Source organism: Haliotis cracherodii, unplaced genomic scaffold, assembly GCF_022045235.1.
Source record: "Haliotis cracherodii isolate W230 unplaced genomic scaffold, xgHalCrac1.p SCAF_4, whole genome shotgun sequence".
In the NCBI taxonomy this organism is placed as follows: domain Eukaryota; kingdom Metazoa; phylum Mollusca; class Gastropoda; order Lepetellida; family Haliotidae; genus Haliotis; species Haliotis cracherodii.
In genome coordinates, this window is record NW_027266297.1 from 67263135 (window position 1) to 67284363 (window position 21229).

Genomic DNA, 21229 nt, shown 5'->3' on the forward strand with positions numbered 1-21229 from the left:
ATAGGAGTTCAATGAATATGAGTCATATAGATTATTTGATTTTCAAACCAATGGTCAGCCGGGCGAGCGGAGAAGGTGCCAACTTTAGGACACCCAAACGCCCCATAGTCAAACGAGTAAACGATTGGTATAAGCCTCAATCCAAATAGAAGACGTTGAATGTAATGACACATGCGCATTAGGGAAGAAACACGCCATCGGCTACGTTATCTTGCTATTTTATTTGAACAACCGGACCTTGCCACGCTCTATTGGTTCCGCGTTTTGCTGCGTCACCGTTGGAGTTCAAAGTTACCTGGTTGATTTATCGCCAGAGGTCAAAACGATATATACCCTCAATGATGAATACGTCTATGCCGTGGGAAGGTGTTTGTTACTGATGTCTGTATTGACCCAGCATGCTAGGGCGACTACAGTTGTCGGTGGAGCTGATTTGAGGGCCCAGCAGTGACATGGCTTCTCGTCAAGGCTTTTAACCTGGACATACTTGCCACAGCATTAACGACAGCGTCATACCAGGTATGTTGATGCACTAAATAACTCCGTGTATGAAACTTTTGACGCCTTGTCGATCGAGACTGCGATGTGACTTTGTTTGTGCAAACCACGGTGAAATTAGTTCCTTGTTAAATACGGGGTAACATGGAGTGCGGCCTGTCTCACTTCCTGTATCCTGTGATATTTAATCTCCATTTAATAGTATAGTCAGTGTGTATGGAGCATGTGAATATATGATACAACACAGCATATCACACCGACTTATTCATTTAAATCACACACAGATTCATTTCATACTATGTGTATATATGATACAACACAGCATATCACACCGACTTATTCATTTAAATCACACACAGATTCATTTCATACTATGTGAATATATGATACAACACAGCATATCACAACGACTTATTCATTTAAATAACACACAGATTCATTTTATACCATGTGAATATATGATACAAGACAGCATATCACACCGACGTATTCATTTAAATCACACAGATTTTCATTACAAACATCGATAACATCAATGCAACATCTGCCGCCTTACCCCTGCCGTGTAGATGTATATTCGTACAGTGTCCATGCTTGTCATAACAGGCCACCAAAATGAGGATTGGGACCCGCTTTCCGTCCTCATGGCCTGTTCATGTTTTGAACCAGTTGTTTTGCCTAGAACTAGCTTAGCTATTCAGAAAATAAATAATCTTGACAGACTCGCTGTAGCTTGTATATTGAAAATCGATAGTATCGACAGCTAGGCTACTAAGAGTCACCACCATGTGCTTTCTCAAGATGATCGTTAAAGGTGTTTATCGTCAAGCAAACAGAGCAATATTTTGGCTTCAATTTTCAATTGATGAACGCCGCTTTAGCATTTCATAAATGCTTGTCGAATATTGTATGCTATATAATGTGTTGATGTATGTGCGCATGATAAATATTACACACAGATATAACGGGAAAACAGCACCTAAAAACGTTTCTTTCGTAAATCCGCAATTAATATGATAATATATAATGTATACTGTAGTGATGTCTAGACGTACCTGCAATATTTATATTAGCAGATACACAACTGAAATACTATTTGAAGCAGCGGTAAACTCTACCCTCACTCGACCCACGAAAATCCGTTTTCAGCAACCCCTGCTTGCCATAACAGGCGACTAACGGGGTCGGTTGGTCAGGCTCGCTGACTTGGTTGATGCATGTCATCGTATCCCAACTGCATGGATCGATGCTCATGATGTCAATCACTGAATTGTCAGGTCCAGACTCGAAAATTTACAGACCGCCGTCATATAGCTGGACTATTTCTGAGTGCGAAGTTAAACAACAAACAACAAACAACCCTCACTCCTTACCATGAAACGTATATTGCGTATATTAAACTGCGTTATTTCTTTTTTCCAGATGATGATCATCAGTGGGGCCAGACTGTCGGGGGTGCCCTCCCGCATCCTGTCGATATCACAGCCCCATTTGAGCACAGTTGCAGCCAGAAACGTCGCACCTGTCTTCAGGGAACCCTTCATCCTCACCGGATATCGTCTGCAAGACCAGCCCTGGTGTTACTACTGGAAGACACTGTTCCACGTCCACAACGAGAGTGTCAACGTCTGGTCTCATGTGCTAGCCACCCTGCTCATCCTCAGACACGTCTGGTCTTTCTCACAGACGTTTGACTTCATTGAGGACAAATATAGCTGGTCATTGATCGGGTTCAGTTTGGGGTGTTTCCTCGGGACGTTGTTGAGCGCCATTGCCCACCAGTTCCATTCTAAATCTGTGTGGTGGCATTATGTTCTGTTCATGATGGACTATGGTGGTGTCACTCTTTATACCTTCGGGACTGGAATAGGGTGTATGTACATCTGTTCTCAGAGATACATGTACGCAGTCATGGAACCGGTTTTCCTACCTCTCAACGTCTTCTTCAGTTGGTTTACATTCTACGTTTGCTGTCGTGCCAAACTCAAGTTCGCATCCACAAATAACAGCACCCGTTATGTCTTCATGATCGCAGCTCTGCTACTCTACGCACTGGTTATTTCAATCCCGATATTTGCCCGCTACACGGAGTGCATGACGACGCCAGGATGTTCCCTCGCCTCGCTGAACCATCTGACCATGTGTTTCCTTCTGCTAGCGATATGTGCCATTCTGTTCTCCTGCCACGCCCCAGAGCGCCTGGCCCCGGGGCGGTTTGACCTTCTGGGTCACGGGCACTCCCTGTTCCACCTGCTGTGTCTGGTGACCATCAGTATGCAGATGAAGGGGGTCCGCGTGGACATCCAGGCAGGAGCTGCAGCTCACACCAACCCTAACCTCGGGAACATCCTCGCGGCGTACGCCGTCCTCATCTCGGCCCAGGTCCTTACCCTGGTCACTCTTAGGAAGGACATTGCAGCCAGGGCCAAGATGGAGACTCTACACTGGCTTGATATACGACCAAAGAGCAAATGATACATTTGTTAACCCATATTTATTTTTTATTTATACTAAATACATAGATCAGAAGAAAAAGACGTATGTTATGGTTGTTTGGCCGACGATCGAGGGAGTCTGGTTTTACGTTGCAAAGAAATATTCCCTCTATGGTTGGTTGGTTGGTTGTTTAACGCCACACTAAACAATATTCCAGCTATAAGACGGCGGTCTGTAAATATTCGAGTCTGGACCAGATAATCCAGTGATTAATATCATTGGCATCGATCCACGTAATTGGGACCCCTTCATGCAGTGCCTGACCACCCGATCCCGCTTACGACAAGCAAAGTCGCCTTTTACGGCAGGCATGGGTTGCTGAAGACCTCTTCTACCTCCATGGTAGTTAGCTGTAACAACTGCATATGGGGATCGAACACGGTTCTGCGGTTTGATGAGCAAACCTTTATCCACTTTGATATCCTACTGCCTAACCTGTTTCGAGGATAGCTCGTGAAGACAATAGGCCTTGGGTTGGAGTCTAAAATTCGCCCCGTTATGAGCCTTGGTCATTAAGCACTGCATGAAGGGGTCCTTTTCCAAATTGGAATGGTTAATGTGTTGTGCAAAAATATAAGGGTATATTTTTTGGTTGTTTTGGAAGCTTACACTTAAAGACAAGAGGCTCATAATCGACTTATCCAGAAGTCCATTAGAAACCGGTCAACCTTACAGTTTGCTTCTCCTTAGCTGATGCTACTCAGATTGTGACTGATCATTCTGATGTGATGACGAGGCCGAAAGAAAAGGCCTTTTCAGAATAAGAGTGAGTGAGCGAGTATGGTTTTAGCAATATTCCAGCAATATCACGGCGGGGGACACCAGAAATGGGCTTCACACATTGTACCCACGTCGGGAATCAAACCCGGGTCTTCGGTGTGACAAGCGAACGCTTTAAGCACTAGGCTACCCGACCGCCCCTTTTCAGAATAAGACAAGGAGTAAGAGATTTATGACATTAAGGGTATTGTCTTGTAACCTTGTGACAAGAATAAATTTCTGAAATTTGATATAAAGTATTCTGGTGAAAAAATATATTCCCATTTTAAAAACAACTTTATTCACACTAAATATGACCCACTGGACTTGCGACAGTGGACAAGTAACCTAAAGCAATGTCTAATGGCCAAAGTTCGTCATGGGAAAACAGACATTGCTGTTGATGACTAGTGTTGTGCAGGCAACAGAGAGCCCCAACAGCCACAGCACCAGAGGGAATCTCAATTCAGTTGTCTGTGTACTGCAACTTTAGAGGATCGCCTGCTAATGTGAAACATGCTTTAGTCCATTATACTGGCTCTAGCTTCTACACCCTTATATATAAATAAACAAAATATTCCAATCTAATTAGGTGATAAACAGTTTGCACTCTTGATGAAAGGCAGACCTTTCTAATGCGTCAATTTTAGGATTATTTTGGTGTACATAAATATGAAACAAAACTAGCTTAGCTATTCAGAAAATAAATAATCTTGACAATGTGACATCACCAGTCCACTTTTCCTGTTTCCTTATTCTGAAGTCGAGTGAATATATACATAGAATGGCACATCTCATTATCCAATGATTCTGAAGTGACAATTATCCAGGGTTAGTAACAGCTCTCTAGCCAGCTTTTGAATGCATTTTTAACCCTTTTACCCCTATCAAAGGTTTAGCGGTCTTCAGTGTCATCTATGTCATCTTGATTATCTGAACACACAATGCCTTTTAGAAAGTGGTCAAATGTACAAATGTTATATTTGGGATAACACTTTCTGAGTCTCATATTTTGGGGGGTTTCGTCCCTCCGGGATTCGAACCCACACTGCCAGAGTGAGGCACCTAATCGCCGGCACACAAAGTCAGCAATCTAAAATGAAAGTCCGACACTTGTCAGAGGGGTACACAAAGTATATAATCTAGACTACCAGTTGTCAGACTCTCATTTTTGTGGAAGCCTCAGTGGCTAAAATAAGTAGGAGAATCTGTACTTTACTCAGAAAGTTTATCCCAAATATAACATTTGTTACATTGATTATCTGAGTATAAGAGACAAGAGAGCACTGTATGCTCCCCTCCCTGGGTCCTCCAAACTGGACACAGTCTCCTTTCAATAACACAGGGTCTAGTGGATTCCTTTATTCAAAATCAGCTTTACAAAATCTCTCATTATCGTTCAACATGTTTCCAAATACAAGCACTCATTCAAGCAAACGTTTACATACAAGATGTCACACACAAGTAGCAATCATTTCATAATAAAATAAAGTTTGGAACAATTAATTAAACATACATTCAATGAAAGCATTTTTATCAAGTTCCCTGGAGGTGCTTTGGAATAAGCCGAACAGCACTTCAATATAAACTTAGCCTTGACACAGTGAAGGATAAAACAGTAGAAATTCTCATGACAAATATACATGTGGTATTGGTTCTAAAATCTGGGCAAATATCATTAACACTAGCCTCAAAACACTAAAACCTTGCTGCCGCTCATCTATACACAAAAATGTCAAGCAACGCCCACACACACACCACAAATGAAAGATCACTTTGTGAGATGATATAATTGTCTTCTCATTGTTCCAGTTTATATTGATAAATACTAAAACTCTGTGATGCTGCCAGCAGAGGTCCAGTAATAAACATGAGACAGACAAGATGGAGATGTTGAGCAGGTACAAACATGACTATCAACTGCAACAAGGCAACCTGCATCACACAACTACTGAAAAGCTGTTAGCACTTTCTTCACTTTCGGCAGTTGGTGCAACTTGCTACAAACTATTATTTTCCAAAAATGTGGACATGGTTATCAATTGTCATCAATTTACTTTTCAAAGAAAGCAAACTCTGCTTCAGCAGATATTTTGGCCCCCTGTTCACTTGATTCTTTTCATTTTTGATAATCAGTTTGACTTGAATAGGGTAAACATAACCAGATCCTTCCAAGGGATCTTAAAGTTCAGTAAAATTCATTCAGTAAAAGTATTACAAGCCAATCTTGCTAAAATAATGAAACAATCTTCCATGTCAACCCATGTCTGTCTTCACCAACATGTTAGATAGCCCCTGCTGCCTCTGCTATAGTCTGTTCCTATGCCACAGGAGCACAAACACAATGTCTTGGTCTCCAACAGACAGATGAGTCTGCAAACTGTAGGATGCAATTCACTTCCATACTGCGACTTTCTAATCAGACCTCAGCTATAACATATCCGACTGATCAGTTTCCATTCTTGTCCTTGGCAAGCAGAACTGTATGTTGGCCCCCTGCGTCTACTGAAATGACTTTCCTGCAACAATAATAAGAACATCTTAGTCTATCCTTGAGGTATTGGTCACGGGGCACTAAAGCTGTTGTTTGACTATATCATAAACTGGCATTGTTTAGTCATTACAAATAGGATAACAACCTCTCACTGGATTCATTTTAAAGGTGGATGTTTACAGATAAATATCCTTGGAGATTCGAAGACAAATGTCATGCAATGCATGAATTCCAGCATAATTTTGGACGTTTGGGCATGAACCAATCGCCCTGTGGTTGTCATGACAAAAATGACATCCACAGTCCAGTAGGCCGCTCATACCAAATGAAGGAATTTATCTAGATTTATCTGCACAGAGGCCCCAAGTCTGCAGCAAATGACTAAAATTTACAAAGGCCTATCCTAGATAAAGCCCTCTAATGCAAATAAGTGGATAACAAAGTTACCTGTGCTCGAGCTGTTTGCCGCCCATCTCTGTTGGCTCATAGATGTCGTCATCCTCCGCCTGGCCCAGCTGCCGACTCGTTCCCATTCCCCACGCATACACAGTACCTGCAACACCAGACACCATGGAACTCAGTTTTTCTACATGAACATCTGCTAGTCCACAAGTAGAATTCAGGAAGGTCTAGTGAATGACTACCACAAGGCAACTATTAGCTGATGATGTCAGCAGTGAAATAAATACATTAATCCTAGCCCTGTCTCCAACTACTGTGTTTGGGATCTGATGTGACCTTGAATAGGATCCTTGATCCACATGATCAGTAAACAGTCGCCTAGATGATTAAATTCCATATCCAATATGGATGAAAGCAATATGGTTGCTCACAGCTATCTTTTGAAACAATAGGTATCTCACCTTTCTCTGTGACAGCAAGAGACACACATCCCCCTGCGCCGATCTGTGTACACCTGTTCTCCTGTAGCGCTGCAACCAGCGTGGGCTCTGACAGCTCCTTCCCTTCTTCACCATGCCCCAACCTGCCGTAGTCCGCACGCCCAAGCGTGAACACTCGCCCTGAAAACACATCCCCACATACAACTCTGGCCTTTGTATCAGATAAAGTCAATTCATTGATTGGTGCAGCAAGAGTTTTCATGTGACAATACAATAGATGGTATTTTTTTTGCTGATACATATTACTTACTATTCTAATAATGACCATTGGCTTTGTCAGATATAGCAAAATGTGTTGTAATTAGCACATTTGTAATTAGTTCACAACTAAAAATAGCCACTATGAACAGCCAGCTTTTCCTAGTCAACAATTGTCAAGTTACTGATACGTATCCTATTATCCCATTATCATCCATCCATGCCTGTCCACTTATGTTACAAGGTAGGATGAAGGTGGGCCCCCTTACCCTCTGTGTCCAGTGCGACCGTGTGATGCTGCCCCGCCATGATGCTCTTCCAGTCCGTTCCCATACAGAAGGAGGCCACTCGCTCCGGCAAATAGCGATTCTCCATGTCATCAAAACCTGAAACAATGGCAGTCAAAAATATGTATTGTTGTACCTGAAGCGCCCTGTATCATGACACTGTTGTCCACTGGGGACCTCCAGAATTCATAAACAGTTGGTTAAAATAACAGACTGTAGTTCATATTTTGTTTTGAATGAAGTTCTGAAAGCAACTTGTTTAGAAAGCAACCAGGTGAACTTGTACAAGAACTTACATGATGATGACACAACCGCAACAGTTAAGGGGAGGTAAATCTTTCCCCAGAGGCTTGTAAATATATTTTCAGTGGCATCAATCTTGACAAAATTCTGAACATATTTTAGTGCAGTGTGAAACAGGGCATGTTCCTCTTTGTCAATGTACACCTAACCTGTGTTTCAATATATTTCAATATATGAGTAAATATGGCAATATTCCAGCAATATCATGGCAGAAGACATTGGCTTCACACATTGTATCCATCGAACATGACCTTTCGGCGGGAGAAGCTGGGCTCTAGCCTACAGGCTACACCTACGCCCCCTTTTAAATTTGAATATTTTGTAACACAGTATAAAGGATATGCAATTGAGCAATCAACCTGAATATTTCACAGGACATGGGTGTAATAATGTACAGTATCAAATCCAGTACAGCAAGCTAACTTACCTAGCTGGTAGTAATTATTTAATCCCCAGGCATAGATGTCTCCCGTGTCCTTCTCCTGTGCAAATGTCATGTACTGGCCGGTCCAGATGTCCGAGAACTGCACCATCTTCCTGGACCTGTACTTTTTGCATCTGACCAGTCCCGGGTTGAGGATCAGATCTGCACCGATAACATTACATACTTACAGAAGGAATACATTGCTACACTGGCAACATCTTCCCGAGGCAAGAGAGTTTCCATTTGCCAAACAAGGCTGGGATTATGGACTGGACTAACGAGATCTATGCATTGTCCAATCAAAATCACACTCCGAAATTGAATTACAGTACGTAAACATGCAGAGTTCAGTCGATTGCAGGATTTGCAAAGCATGTGTATCACAAACTCGTCAACAGATATTTTCCAAATCTTTTCATGTTTTAACGGTGCACACTTGATTTGATGTACTTCGTGAAGAACCGTTTTATCTTGACTGAGTGCCACCATTTTGTTTGAAGCAAATGCATGTGATACGAGGTGGAATCTGATGGGAGAGGGGGCTATATGGGAGAGGCATAGAAGGAACATAACTCGTAATAGCCACTGGTGGCGCTACGATTGAGCCCAGGAATTCCAGCCTTGTTTGGGAAGGATGGAAACTGAGACTTGTAAAGTCAGTTAAGGCTCTTGCCTCGGGACACTTCATGAAGAACTAACTGTAACGGCTGTAGTTGTTATCCATAATTTGTTTCTACTTTGTCATCCTTTTAAGCAATGTCTATCAGACAATGGAAACATATCCAAGCAAGGTTCCTGTAATAATCATCATTAGGAATTATTATTCCTATCAAACACAAGATAAAGATGCTTACCCAAGCCCTTCCGCCCCCCTCTCGCAGTGAAGCAGCCAGCAATGCGGCCCAGCTGACCTTGTTCTGCACAGCCTGAAACAAAGTCGGAGGATGTAAAAGTGAAAAATGGCACACGAATAGTCTGGTGTTTCAGTGTTTACGTAGTTTCTAAAATTTGAATCAGGTCAAATGTATTGCTGGGGATGTGGACTGTCACAAACACTTACCTAATGTGTATACTTCACCTTTGGTCGTCAGACACACCAGGTGGTCACTGCCAGATGATATCTTTACAACTGTTTCATCTGGAAGTACCATGAGCGGTACTTTGGAAATACCTGCAGAGGACAACCCCATAGATCCACTGGCATCCTGAATATAGAAAACAGATTCACGTGACCTAATCTCCCAAGCTAACCAGCTATAGTTTTCCCACTTACAGTGAGTGTGTGAGTGAGTTGGGTTTGACGCCGCTTTTAACAGTATTCCAGTTATATCACGGCGTGTCAGGAAGGCCCGAAGTGATGCAGGTCTCAGACGTTTACCACTTCGGTGAAACCCACGAGCATGGTGCTGACAAACCTAGAAACATAATCGGGGTGAACCGGGATTCGAACCCACAATCATAGGTTTCTGGCGTGCCCAAGGGACGCAACTCTGCACAGCGAATCGCTGCGCCTTAGACGACTGGGCCACCCGTGCCCCCTTTTCCACTTACAGTGAAAGTGGATTGATAAACAAGCAGCAGTAGTACACGGGTATATGTTTTATGTTATACAGTAGTATAGACTTGATATTAAGTCACATGTGGTACATCAAAAGTTGGTGAGATATAAACAATATATAGACAATTCTTTTGATGAACAGAGTCATTGATTTTCAGCAGTATTTCTTTGTCAAGGCTGACATTACCAAAGAGGACGGTTCGAAGGTCATATCCATTAAGATATAATAAAATTTTACTTGTGACCTATAGAGTGGCAGACTGGAGCTATAAGACCCTGTATAGCACCTTACACCACTGTGCCTGCTACCTGTCTTTGCTCTGTGCTGAGTAGTAAGTCACTCACCCTGAAGTTCCCCCAGGCATACACAATACCCTCGCTGGAGAGTGCAGCGGTGTGGCTGTCCCCCGCGCTCACTTGCACAATATTGGCTGCCAGGTTCACCTTGGCTGGGGTGTTCTCCGACCCCTCCACAGATGTGTCACGGCCGAGGGCACCCTCGTCATTGCAACCAAAACTAAACAGCTGAAACAGAAATTAGTAATTCTAAATATTTTTTACATTTGTATACTTATGCTGCATTACTCCTAATGCATTCACTGCTTACCTTGCGACAAAAAAAAACACTGGGACAGCGCCCGGCGATGGTTCTAGGGTGAGGTTCCGGTCCGCAATCTCACTTTTACATCCCGCATGACCACTGCCTGTCGCGACACAGCTAGGACGTTTCCAGTTTTTTTGTCGCAAGGTAAGCAGTGAATGCATTAAGGAGTAATGCAGGATAAGTAAAAAATTGAATGTTTACTAAAGCAAAAGCAACTTTTTCTGTACTACACAGTCCGAGCATGAACCACATCCCAGCAATAGAAAGTTTTAGTCCACTGATAACATATGATAACCCTTGAAACGGGCAAATTTCTACTATTCCTTTGAATACCTGGGCCGGTAATGACTACAGGACGAGTGCCACTTCCTAACGCTAACATCACAATATAAACAAGACATAAATTTCAAAAAGCGTTCAAGACCTTATTTCACACAGTTCACTATTGTAAACAGACTTACTTCTCCTTTGTCGGTTAAACACATAGTGTGCATTCCTCCAGCACACACTTGCAGGATAGCGTTGGGGAGCTTGACGAGAGCGGGGCGAGCCCTCTCTAGAACGTCCTCCCCCAGGCCCAGCTGCCCCACATCCCCCTCTCCCAGGGTCAGTACCAGGCCGGCTGTGTCACCGTGGCTCGGATGGGATACTGCAAGGAAAGAAGTCAGTTCCATCACCATCCTGTAGATTATGTGTGGTAGGCAGACACAGGGAACACAAATCATGATAAAAACAATGATGTAACATGAAATTGTTTAATTACCTGATGTCTTTGAGCGTTTGGAGTCCAATTTGGACGCCTTCCCATCATCACGACTTCTTTTCTTGCCACGTCCAGCCATTATCTGGAGTCAAAATAGTTATTTTAGCAACTGTAGAGTGCAGTGCTTTGGGTTCGTGCTATCTAAACAAGTTTTGATATTGTTACTGGGGGGTGGGGAAAAAGAGCAGGGATTTATCCAAACTAAGTGGCCTTGGTTATGTTGTTCAAAATTGGATTGTTAGTTTTCCACTGCATTCAAGTCAGTAGAACATTATAAAGCATGAAGCCTCACTATGTCATTATTAATGAAATTCAATTCATTGACTGACAAGGCCATTACTATATAATAACATTCACAAATTTATCTTCTGCACACTCAGAGCTGAATATCAGCCTCCAGGAAGGACGAAATAAATCTGACAAGAATCGATCATAATCTATTTATCATCTATTATCATAATCATTTATCTGCTCAGTATCTATTCAAACAATAACATTTTCATTTCTGAGAAAAAAACTAACCTTTGAATATCTATGCACTGTGCAACTTTCCAAGACAACAGAATAATCAGTTTCTGAGAGTCAGTGTCAACTTAAAATATTCAACTTGGAGCTGCTCTTCCAGTGTTGTCACCTTTCTAAAGCAAGAGGTACAGTGAATGTACAAACCTTACCTGACCAACTATATAAAGGATGGCAGACAATTAACAAGCTTGTGCACTTCACACTTAGGAGTCACTTGAGATTTTCTGACAATTTATTGTCAAAACATAGAGATTATACCATGTCAAATTGGGTAATTAGTGCAGAAGTCTTTCCTCTACTAGACGGCTCAACCAGGCCTGCCAACAGTTCGTTTGTACAACAGACCATAAACCATTTGTGCTTTACAGTCATGACATAAGCTCATTAATACGACAAGACGAGTACATCCTGCTTATGTGACAATTCGATTACATCACGTTTAAGTGGCAAGCCATCCTGTTTCTAGGAACTGACTTACTTCTTGCAATTTTTGTATTTTCTGCATATTTTTAAAGATCTCTAGATTACAACCGTGAATCTTAACAGAGCCAAGCAAAACCTATTTTTCCATTTGTTAGTGACCTCAGGTCCTCTTTTAAAAGACTGTTAATGTTGCTTTAAAAGTTATCTTCTAGTCTAGGTCTGTAAGAGGTACTAAAATTTAATGGCATTGGATCCTATCTCCTTTATTGGAAGGATAAAGCATTCACAATATTATTATTCTTAATTACAATTTATAAACAAAATGAACTCTACAATTACAATTTCACCTGTAAGTGTAACATTTATCAGATGGACCAAACAAGATAGAGGTTATTAAACTGTTCTTGAAACAATGCATGTGGGCAAATGATTTTCTTATTTCTAAGAACTAAATCTAGGGTCACTTTACAAGTTGTATGAGTATGCTGTCAGCCTCATTGTTTCATAGTATAATAGTAAAACAAACATGTAAGAATATCGTCAATGACTGGATGACGAACTAATTTAAACAGTCTTAATAAACAGATTCACCAAAATGGAATAGTTGACGAACTGGAAAGATCTGCTGCTGCTTTTCACACCAAAGTGATCAAGCGCTTTTTGTAGTAAAAGGGTTTATCTAACGGATATATTCTCCACTTTGTTTTTAACACACCGGTAGCAATTGTCTTGTGACCAGCAGTGCATATCTACATCTAGAGGCGCACAGATCGGAATATCAAGAATTTGATCAACATTTTAAAGTACTTACACACAATGCTAATCAAGAGTATTTACTTATGTAAACGTTCAATAATCTCAAATATGTTGAATGAAAACAGAGCTGCCGGTACTCGCTCCCCCTTGATACACGTTTTTAGGAATGGCGCCACTTACGACTTCCTGTTACCCTAGTCATTGTTATACGGGATTTGAGTTTGTCCATTTCCAAATGACTGGGGTTCTGTCTACCTGAACGCAAACGCGAAGCTTGCGGCGCGTACCAAATGTAAAACCAGTTTAACCGTACGCGTGTTTAGTTAGACAGAAGCCCAGTCCAATCATTCCGGATCACATTCATTTTCAGATTGGCTCCCTGATAAATGACATTCGCTTAGCCATCGATTTAAAATAAGGTAGAAGTTATACTACCAAACTCAGTTTGACTTCCAGTGCCATAAGGCCTTCATAAGACTTTAGATTTAACATACTGGCTACAATTTAAATTTTTTTTTTTAAATTCTACATGATTGGGACATGTATATGGTCAGAAATGTTTCACAATGTCCGGTATACGTTTTATTGTTACATTCCTCACTGATTCATTCCGACGAAACAAGTTTGAGAACAGCCGTGAAGATCTGGGGAAGAATAGGACTTCAGCAACCAATGCGTGCCGTAAAAGGCGACTAACGCATAGGTGGTCAGGCTCGCTGACTTGGTTGACATGTCATTGATCCCAATTGCGTGGATCGACGCTCACGATATCAATCACTGCACTGACTGGCCCAGACTCGATTATTTACAGATCGCCGTCATTCAGATGGCATATTGCCGAAACATAATTTTTTCGTATTGATACATTATGTTTTGAATGCAAACAGACTAAGATGACGCAGACAATTAGCTCCAAATGCTATAATGTAACAATGGCCGAAGACCTACAAAACATGAATAAAGAATATTGATATATTTAGTTATAATATTATGTACGGATCTACGTGCAGTGGTTTGCCTTCGTAAAGAGTCAAGATCGACAAAACTTACCTTCCCTTCCTCAACGCTGAGTCTCGTCCTTGAGGATACGCTTGGTACATCTGGTGGAGACACACCTGTCGTGACTTCCAACAGAGTGAGGCCTTTGTTCCAGGGAATACGGCCGGCCTTGAACAGGGAACTCCTTCTCTCACGATCTCCTTTCATTTTGAATGTGTTGCCTCTGTATAAGGAGTGCGTCTATATAAGGACCCGTTCCCATGAACCCATTCTCCAACTACAACCAAAGGTAATTACTATACAACAGACGCTTCCTGGAGATTCCGGGTATTTATTCCATGGGAGATGATGAATACTGATTGATATACCAAGTATTGGTGTGCTAAGATCCACTCCTTTGTTTAGTGAAGCTAAATACACAGTTCTATAAACACAAATCTCTCATTCAGAGTACTTACTTAATAAAACATTCACCCTTCTCAACTTCGGCAGCCTACGCTCATCCCCTTCTCAGCTCTAGCAGCCTATACTCAAACCCCTTCAGCTCTAGCAGCCTATAGTCAAACCCCTTCTCAGCTCTAGCAGCATATACTCATCCCCTTCTCAGCTCTAGCAGCAAATACTCATCCCCTTCTCAGCTCTAGCAGCCTATAGTCAAACCCCTTCAGCTCTAGCAGCCTATAGTCAAACCCCTTCTCAGCTCTAGCAGCCTATAGTCAAACCCCTTCTCAGCTCTAGCAGCATATACTCATCCCCTTCTCAGCTCTAGCAGCATATACTCATCCCCTTCTCAGCTCTAGCAGCATATACTCATCCCCTTCTCAGCTCTAGCAGAATATACTCATCCCCTTCTCAGCTCTAGCAGCCTATACTCATCCCCTTCTCAGCTCTAGCAGCATATACTCATCCCCTTCTCAGCTCTAGCAGAATATACTCATCCCCTTCTCAGCTCTAGCAGCATATACTCATCCCCTTCTCAGCTCTAGCAGCATAAACTCATCCCCTTCTCAGCTCTAGCAGCATATACTCATCCCCTTCTCAGCTCCAGCAGCATATACTCATCCCCTTCTCAGCTTTAGCAGTATATACTCAAACACCTTCTCAGTTTTAGCAGAATATACTCATCCCCTTCAGCTCCTGAAACTAAGAGACTTGAGGATTCCTTGATATGTCTATTTTTATTGAACCTCCTACATCACTTTATCTGGGGTGATAAAGGATCTACGCGTCTTTATGTATATTATAGTTTGAGTTGAAAACGGAGCATCACTTCTGAAAACATGCAGCGCTCTAGACCCTGATCATATTTGTTCTTACTTCTCAACCGTATCATGGACTGTAATATCGTAATCAGCAATTTGTAATATTCTGTCGCGGATGCAAAATAACTGAACTAATTAATTTATATATTCGTGAAACTGGTGGAGTAAATCATACAGCTCATCTTGAACTTTTGCATTTTATATACTTTCAAAGTTTCTTCATAAGCGAATGTGTGTGTGTGGGTGGTGGTGTATTCGCTTATGAAGAAACGTTGACAGTTCGTGTGATGTTATTGCGCACGCAGTTTACTGTGAACACCCGTGCAAGCAGCATTTTTCCATGCTGTTACTGGGTGTCTGTCTACTTGAACGAGAAACACACCGTAAGCCTGCCGCGCGAACCGACATTGGAACCAGTTTTTGTTTAAGCTCCCAACAGCAATACATAGTAAGTGCGCCATAAGCTGGTTCCCGGCTCCCTATGCGCGTCGTCAAAAAATAGAGACGGGGCCCAGCTTAAGGTGCTCCATCCAAGTGAATCTGTCACGCAATGTTGTGGAGCTTGTAGTGATGCTTGATCACGGACTAGGGTAAACCGGAACACAAGAGAAGCTCAAACCATCGCGCGACGTATCTTAACAGTGCATGGAGCAAAACTGGTTTTATTGTGGTAGCAAGTGGTCGACTTGTCCTTAGTATTAACAAGAGCTTCGCTAGGCAGGACTCCGGTCGAGAAGAATCTAAACGTTGTACGTACGGGACTTTCGGAGACGTACTAAAGTTCTTTCTATTTATCAAGAAACAGGTATGAACTACGATCGAGTTTTCGTTTGTATTAAGGTGTCCAGGTCACAGCACATGTATAACTGGTCTTGTATATATGTAGAAGAGTCATTTTAAGGTCCTTGCCATTCCCAATCCATTTACCGGCATTTCGAAAGAAATAGAATACACGCCAAGAAGAGTGTGTCCAACCACGGGAATAGGTCGCTCTACACCCCAAAAATGGTTTCATCATTTCCTTAGGACCATTTCCTTAAGAGGATGCATAGACCTAGGTCAATATTCTTTTAAATTTCTCTTTGTGTACAGCTAAGTATTCCTGTGGTCTAAAATCCTTGGCTATAAAAATATTACTTCATGCAGGCGACGCTTGTTGAAATGGAAATTTTGCTTGTATTTGGCATGTCAACCAGATAACTTCTTCCCGAGGCAAGGGAGTTAGCTGACTATAGAAGTCCAGCTTCCACCCTTGCCGAACAAGGCTGGTATCATGGATTTACATTTCGGCTGGACTAACATGTCTTTGCATAGGCCAATCAAAATCACGCAACGAAATTGAAATCCGGTTAGTAAACTACCGAGTAGAATTCGGGCGATTGCAGCATTTGCAAAGAATTTGCGCCGCCAACCTGTCAACAGATATTTTCTAAATCTTTTCATCTTTTTAATCAAGGTGCTCACAAGATTTCATGCACTTCACGATGTAACCCTCGTTTTATCACGATATAGATCTTGATTATCAGATTATCAATCAGATCGTCTTGACTGGGCGCTGCAATTTTGTTTAAAGCAAATGCATGTGATACAAGAGGCGGAATCTGGTTGGTCCAGAGGAGAGGCATAGAAAGGACATAACTCGTAATAGCCACTGGTGGCGCTACGGTTTAGCCCAGGAATTCCAGCCTAGTTCGGCAAGGGTGGAAACTGGACTTTTACAGTCAGTTAACTCTCTGGCCTCGGGAAGCTGCCAGATAAATGTACCAACTTAGGCACAGGTGCTACAGATATGTACTCCAGATACGTTTCTGTACACAGAAATGTGCCCTAGCCAAAATCAAAATTCAGAAACGTATTCTGATATTGGCTGCTGAAAGTTTGGCTTTGTTTACACAAAAATGGAAGTTATAATTTTATTATCCATTTTTCACTGTATTTTTTCTGTTTGTTGTTTTGCACCAAAGTCATGAAAATTCTGAATATCTGTCTGCGGCCAGTAATATGGTAAATGATCAAGTCACGTGGTTGACAATCGAGTAATGTTCTTCACCATCGAGGTACAATGACCCACTATCAACCAAGTCCGACCTAATTTAAGCCGGGCTCCCACAGATCACTTACTTGTCTAAACTATAATCTGACAACAGATATTTCAAATCTCTCAGTGTGCTGGTAGACCCAGTATTATGGTCTTTAGTTTTATCATCCCAAACTGGCTCCCACAGGAGATATTGCTTGAATATATGCTTTGCAGACCATTGTGACGTCACTGGTTACCATGACGTCACAATCAAATGACATCACTAATGGCTCTGCTACTGAAGCTGTTTGCAATACTTTTTACACTGAAGACACTGCTAATTACTGTCTACAAATTGAAAAAGTCGGAAGAATGATGTTGGATGATAAATAAAATCTCACCCTCATGTCTTTTTATATCAAATATATCAACACTTGATTATAAAAGTGTCAAAAAGTCTCGACAAGCCTCGGAATTTTTCAACTTTTATCAACTTGTGTTGATATATATGATATCAAAAGACACTCGGATGAGGTTCTCTATATGTCCTATTGGTGAAACTGTAGTTGGTGTTTCAGTGTGTTGACACTGAGGTATTTCACAATAACTATCTGACTCAGCTTACACTCTTTACTAGGGCTGGGACGGGTAACACGGGTAGGATGGGTTCTGAGTAGGACCCGGGTACCCACAGGACTACCCAGACCTGTGGTTATTCAAGTGATATATTGTTTAAAGACAACAAATATCTCAAAAATCTATGGTTACAAGTCACTAATCACTGCTAATGTTCGCATTTCTTTCTGACTATGCACCCATTCATTTTGGCCTTTATAGGTTTGAAAAAAGATAATACTTCAGTCAACGTCAGTGTATGCATGACCAGATAGTTTTATACATGATCTAAATACACTTTCCAGGGCTACGGTCAAACTATTCCCAGTCGGATATTTTACACCAAAGTCTTGAGACATATAACGGGTACCCAGGTAGGGTCGGGTAATAGCGTGGTAGGTACCCAGGTAGGGTCGGGTAATAGCGTGGTAGGTACCCAGGTAGGGTCGGGTAATAGCGTGGTAGGTACCCAGGTAGGGTCGGGTAATAGCGTGGTAGGTACCCGGGTAGGGTCGGGTAATAGCGTGGTAGGTACCCGGGTAGGGTCGGGTAATAGCGTGGTAGGTACCCGGGGAGGGTCGGGTAATAGCGTGGTAGGTACCCGGGTGGGGTCGGGTAATAGCGTGGTAGGTACCCGGGTAGGGTTGGGTAATAGCGTGGTAGGTACCCGGGTGGGGTCGGGTAATAGCGTGGTAGGTACCCGGGTAGTGAAGTTGGACTCGTCCCAGCCCTACTATTTACAATACAGACAGGTGTGGTATGTTGTGACTACTCATGTGTTGTCATAGAAAACACAAACAATGCCTTAACAGAACACCTGTTTAATCAATGTTTTATGGTAGAGGTGGTACTTTTCAGAAGCGATTGGAAGTACTAAACAGATTTTCCAGAATTTAAGCGTTTGTTTTTATAACACCTAGTCTCTACAGTATCTACAGACTCGATCTGAGGACCACTGAAATAAAGTTTACACCAGTAAGTCCTCCGGTGGGGTGAAGTGAGGTGAGATGGGTTTAACATCACATTCTAGATTACAGCACTTGTATAGCGACATGCATGCACGTGTGTGTGTGTTTGGCTGCTTGTACTAGTTAGACTGATGCAGATTTTATGGTGCTAACCCACTCAGATACCATGCTGCAGTTTAACATGAATACCCCACACTCAGACACAGTATACTGACACCAAGCCTACCAGTCCTTGCTTTAACCCCTCATGGCAAGCACAAGACAGGGTTTCAAAAGTAGCATCTTTTAACGTCTTTTGGTATGATGTAGCTAGAGATCAAACTCAGGGGATTCCCCTTTGGGTGGACTCCCTACCACTAGACCACGGAGGCGGTCAAAATCTAATCTAAAAGACTAATCTTTAAAAAATGTTTTTGCTGTATGGCTTGTAATGAATTAAGTGAAACTTGTCTGTTTCTTTGCAGGCATCTACAGCTGTGAAACATGGGTGACCGGTACAACATCCACAGTCAACTGGAACACTTGCAGTCCAAGTACATCGGCACCGGCCACGCTGACACTAACAAGTGGGAATGGATGACCAACCAGCACAGAGACAGTTACGCTTCCTATCTCGGTCATCACGACACTCTCAATTACTTTGCTTTAGCGGAAAATGAAGCTCGAGCCCGTGTGCGGTTCAACATTATGGAGCGTATGTTGCAGCCATGTGGTCCGCCTGCAAAGCGTGCAGAAGATTAGAACACATTTTTCATATCTGTTCATCATCAAAGTACACATCGAGCTTGGACCTTGAGTCTCATTCAGATCATCATTGATCATCATTGATCACATAGAATGAAGGAACCTTGTTTCACTATGTACTGACTATTGAGCATGCTGAAAGGTCATCTGACGTGTGTATTCTGTCAGCATGTAGCAGGATGTGTCTTGATATAAAACTTCAAGAAATGTAATAAATTTCACAATCTGAATTAAATCTCAAGATCGTTTGTCCTGAATCTGATTTTTTTTTTTCAACACATAGATTCAGATACTTTGTCATGATCATCACTATCATAGTCTGTCTGGTGATCATGATGGTCTGGATATTGGACAGCGTTGTTGGATGTTTGTGTCTGTGATGAGTCTGTAATGTATCTGTACCAGTCAGGACTACTCCGTCTTCCTGAGGCAAGGGAGTTAACTGACTTGGAAAAGTCCAGTTTCCACCCTTGCTGACCAACACAACACTGGGTTCGATTCAGTGGCTATTACGAGTTATGTCCTTTCTAAGTCACTCCGACTGACCACTCAGATTCCACCTTTCATATCTCTTGCATTTGCTTTGAACAAAAGTCAAGACAATCTGACCGATATTCAAAATCTATATTGTTATAAAACAGGTCTTACTTCGCGAAGTCATCAAATCACCTTGATTAAAAACATGAAAAGATTTGAAAATATCTGTTGATGCTAAGATGACGGTACACATGCTTTGCAAATCCTGCAATTGACTGAAATCTTCCCAGCAGTTTAGAAACTGGATGCTGTTTTCGTGAAACGATTTTGATTTGACTTTGCATAGACCCATGTAACAACAGGCACAGTTGATAGTCACTGTTTGGACTGCCTTGGCTTCCAAAGGGATGTGTCCATAAAGGACTATCAGTGTATTAAACACATGATCTTATTCTTCAGTCACAGTTGTGGTCTTTGGCTGGAGACCCGTGTAGTCCAGCCAAAATAGAACTCCATGATTGCAGCCTAGTTCGGCAAGGGTGGAAACTGGACTTTAATAGTCAGTTAACTCTCTTGCCTAGGGCAGATGGGATGACATGGAGTACAGCCATAAACATTGGCCAGGAAGGCACCACTGTGTAAACTGTTCTAGATGCCAACATTAGTAAGTAGCAGACCACAGTAGGGCTGGGACGAGTCCAAAGAAATGTGAATATTAGCGACTTATAGAACTACCCTGGATTTTTATTGTTATTGTCATTAAACAATATATAAGTATCACATGACTACCCGGGCCCTAATCAGGACCCATCATATCCGAGTTACCTGTCACAGCCCATGATTGGTTGACACCATGATATAACTGGAACACTGTTAAAAGTGGCGTTAAACCCAACTCACTCACTCACCCATGATGAGGATCAATCCACGCAATTGGGATCGATGACATATATCAACCAAGTCAGTGAGTCTGACCACCCAATTCTGTTAGTCGCCTCTTATGACAAGCATAATCACCTTTTTTGGCAAGCATGGGTTTCTGAAGACCTATTCTACCCCGGAATCTACACGGGTCTCCAGTGTTTAATACACTGATAGTCCTAACGGACGCATCCCTTTATAAGCCAAGGCAGTCCAAACAGTGACTATCAACT

The 21229-nt window shown here is 42.1% G+C and overlaps 2 protein-coding genes across 2 annotated transcripts; one reads left to right on the forward strand and one right to left on the reverse strand.

Annotated features, from left to right (window-relative positions):
• The first annotated feature begins 286 nt into the window (after positions 1–286).
• LOC139480032 (membrane progestin receptor alpha-B-like) lies at positions 287–2986 on the forward strand. The gene is made up of 2 exons (XM_071263004.1): positions 287–519; positions 1921–2986. The coding sequence occupies exon 2, from the start codon at positions 1921–1923 to the stop codon at positions 2971–2973; it is 1053 nt and encodes a 350-aa protein (XP_071119105.1). The 5' UTR covers positions 287–519; the 3' UTR covers positions 2974–2986.
• A 2131-nt stretch (positions 2987–5117) lies between these two features.
• On the reverse strand, positions 5118–13153 carry LOC139478882 (regulator of chromosome condensation-like). Its single transcript, XM_071261556.1, has 11 exons — positions 13046–13153; positions 11287–11368; positions 10985–11172; positions 10265–10444; positions 9422–9566; positions 9216–9287; positions 8365–8523; positions 7617–7733; positions 7111–7269; positions 6695–6800; positions 5118–6272 (listed from the first exon to the last, which is right to left on the reverse strand). The coding sequence occupies exons 2-11, from the start codon at positions 11363–11365 to the stop codon at positions 6203–6205; spliced, it is 1275 nt and encodes a 424-aa protein (XP_071117657.1). The 5' UTR covers positions 11366–11368; positions 13046–13153; the 3' UTR covers positions 5118–6202.
• Between the last annotated feature and the right edge of the window lie 8076 nt (positions 13154–21229).

What these genes read in the sequence shown, in the direction of transcription:
- LOC139478882 (XM_071261556.1), bottom strand. Translation starts at nt 11,365, where the DNA reads ATGGCTGGACGTGGCAAGAAAAGAAGTCGTGATGATGGGAAGGCGTCC. An exon ending in ATGCCTGGGGGAACTTCAGG is followed by an intron (nt 9,567 to 10,264) that starts GTGAGTGACTTA and finishes TTCTATATTCAG; the next exon opens with GATGCCAGTGGATCTATGGG. An exon ending in TCTTGCTGTCACAGAGAAAG is followed by an intron (nt 6,801 to 7,110) that starts GTGAGATACCTA and finishes CTGGTGTTGCAG; the next exon opens with GTACTGTGTATGCGTGGGGA.
- LOC139480032 (XM_071263004.1), top strand. Translation starts at nt 1,921, where the DNA reads ATGATGATCATCAGTGGGGCCAGACTGTCGGGGGTGCCCTCCCGCATC.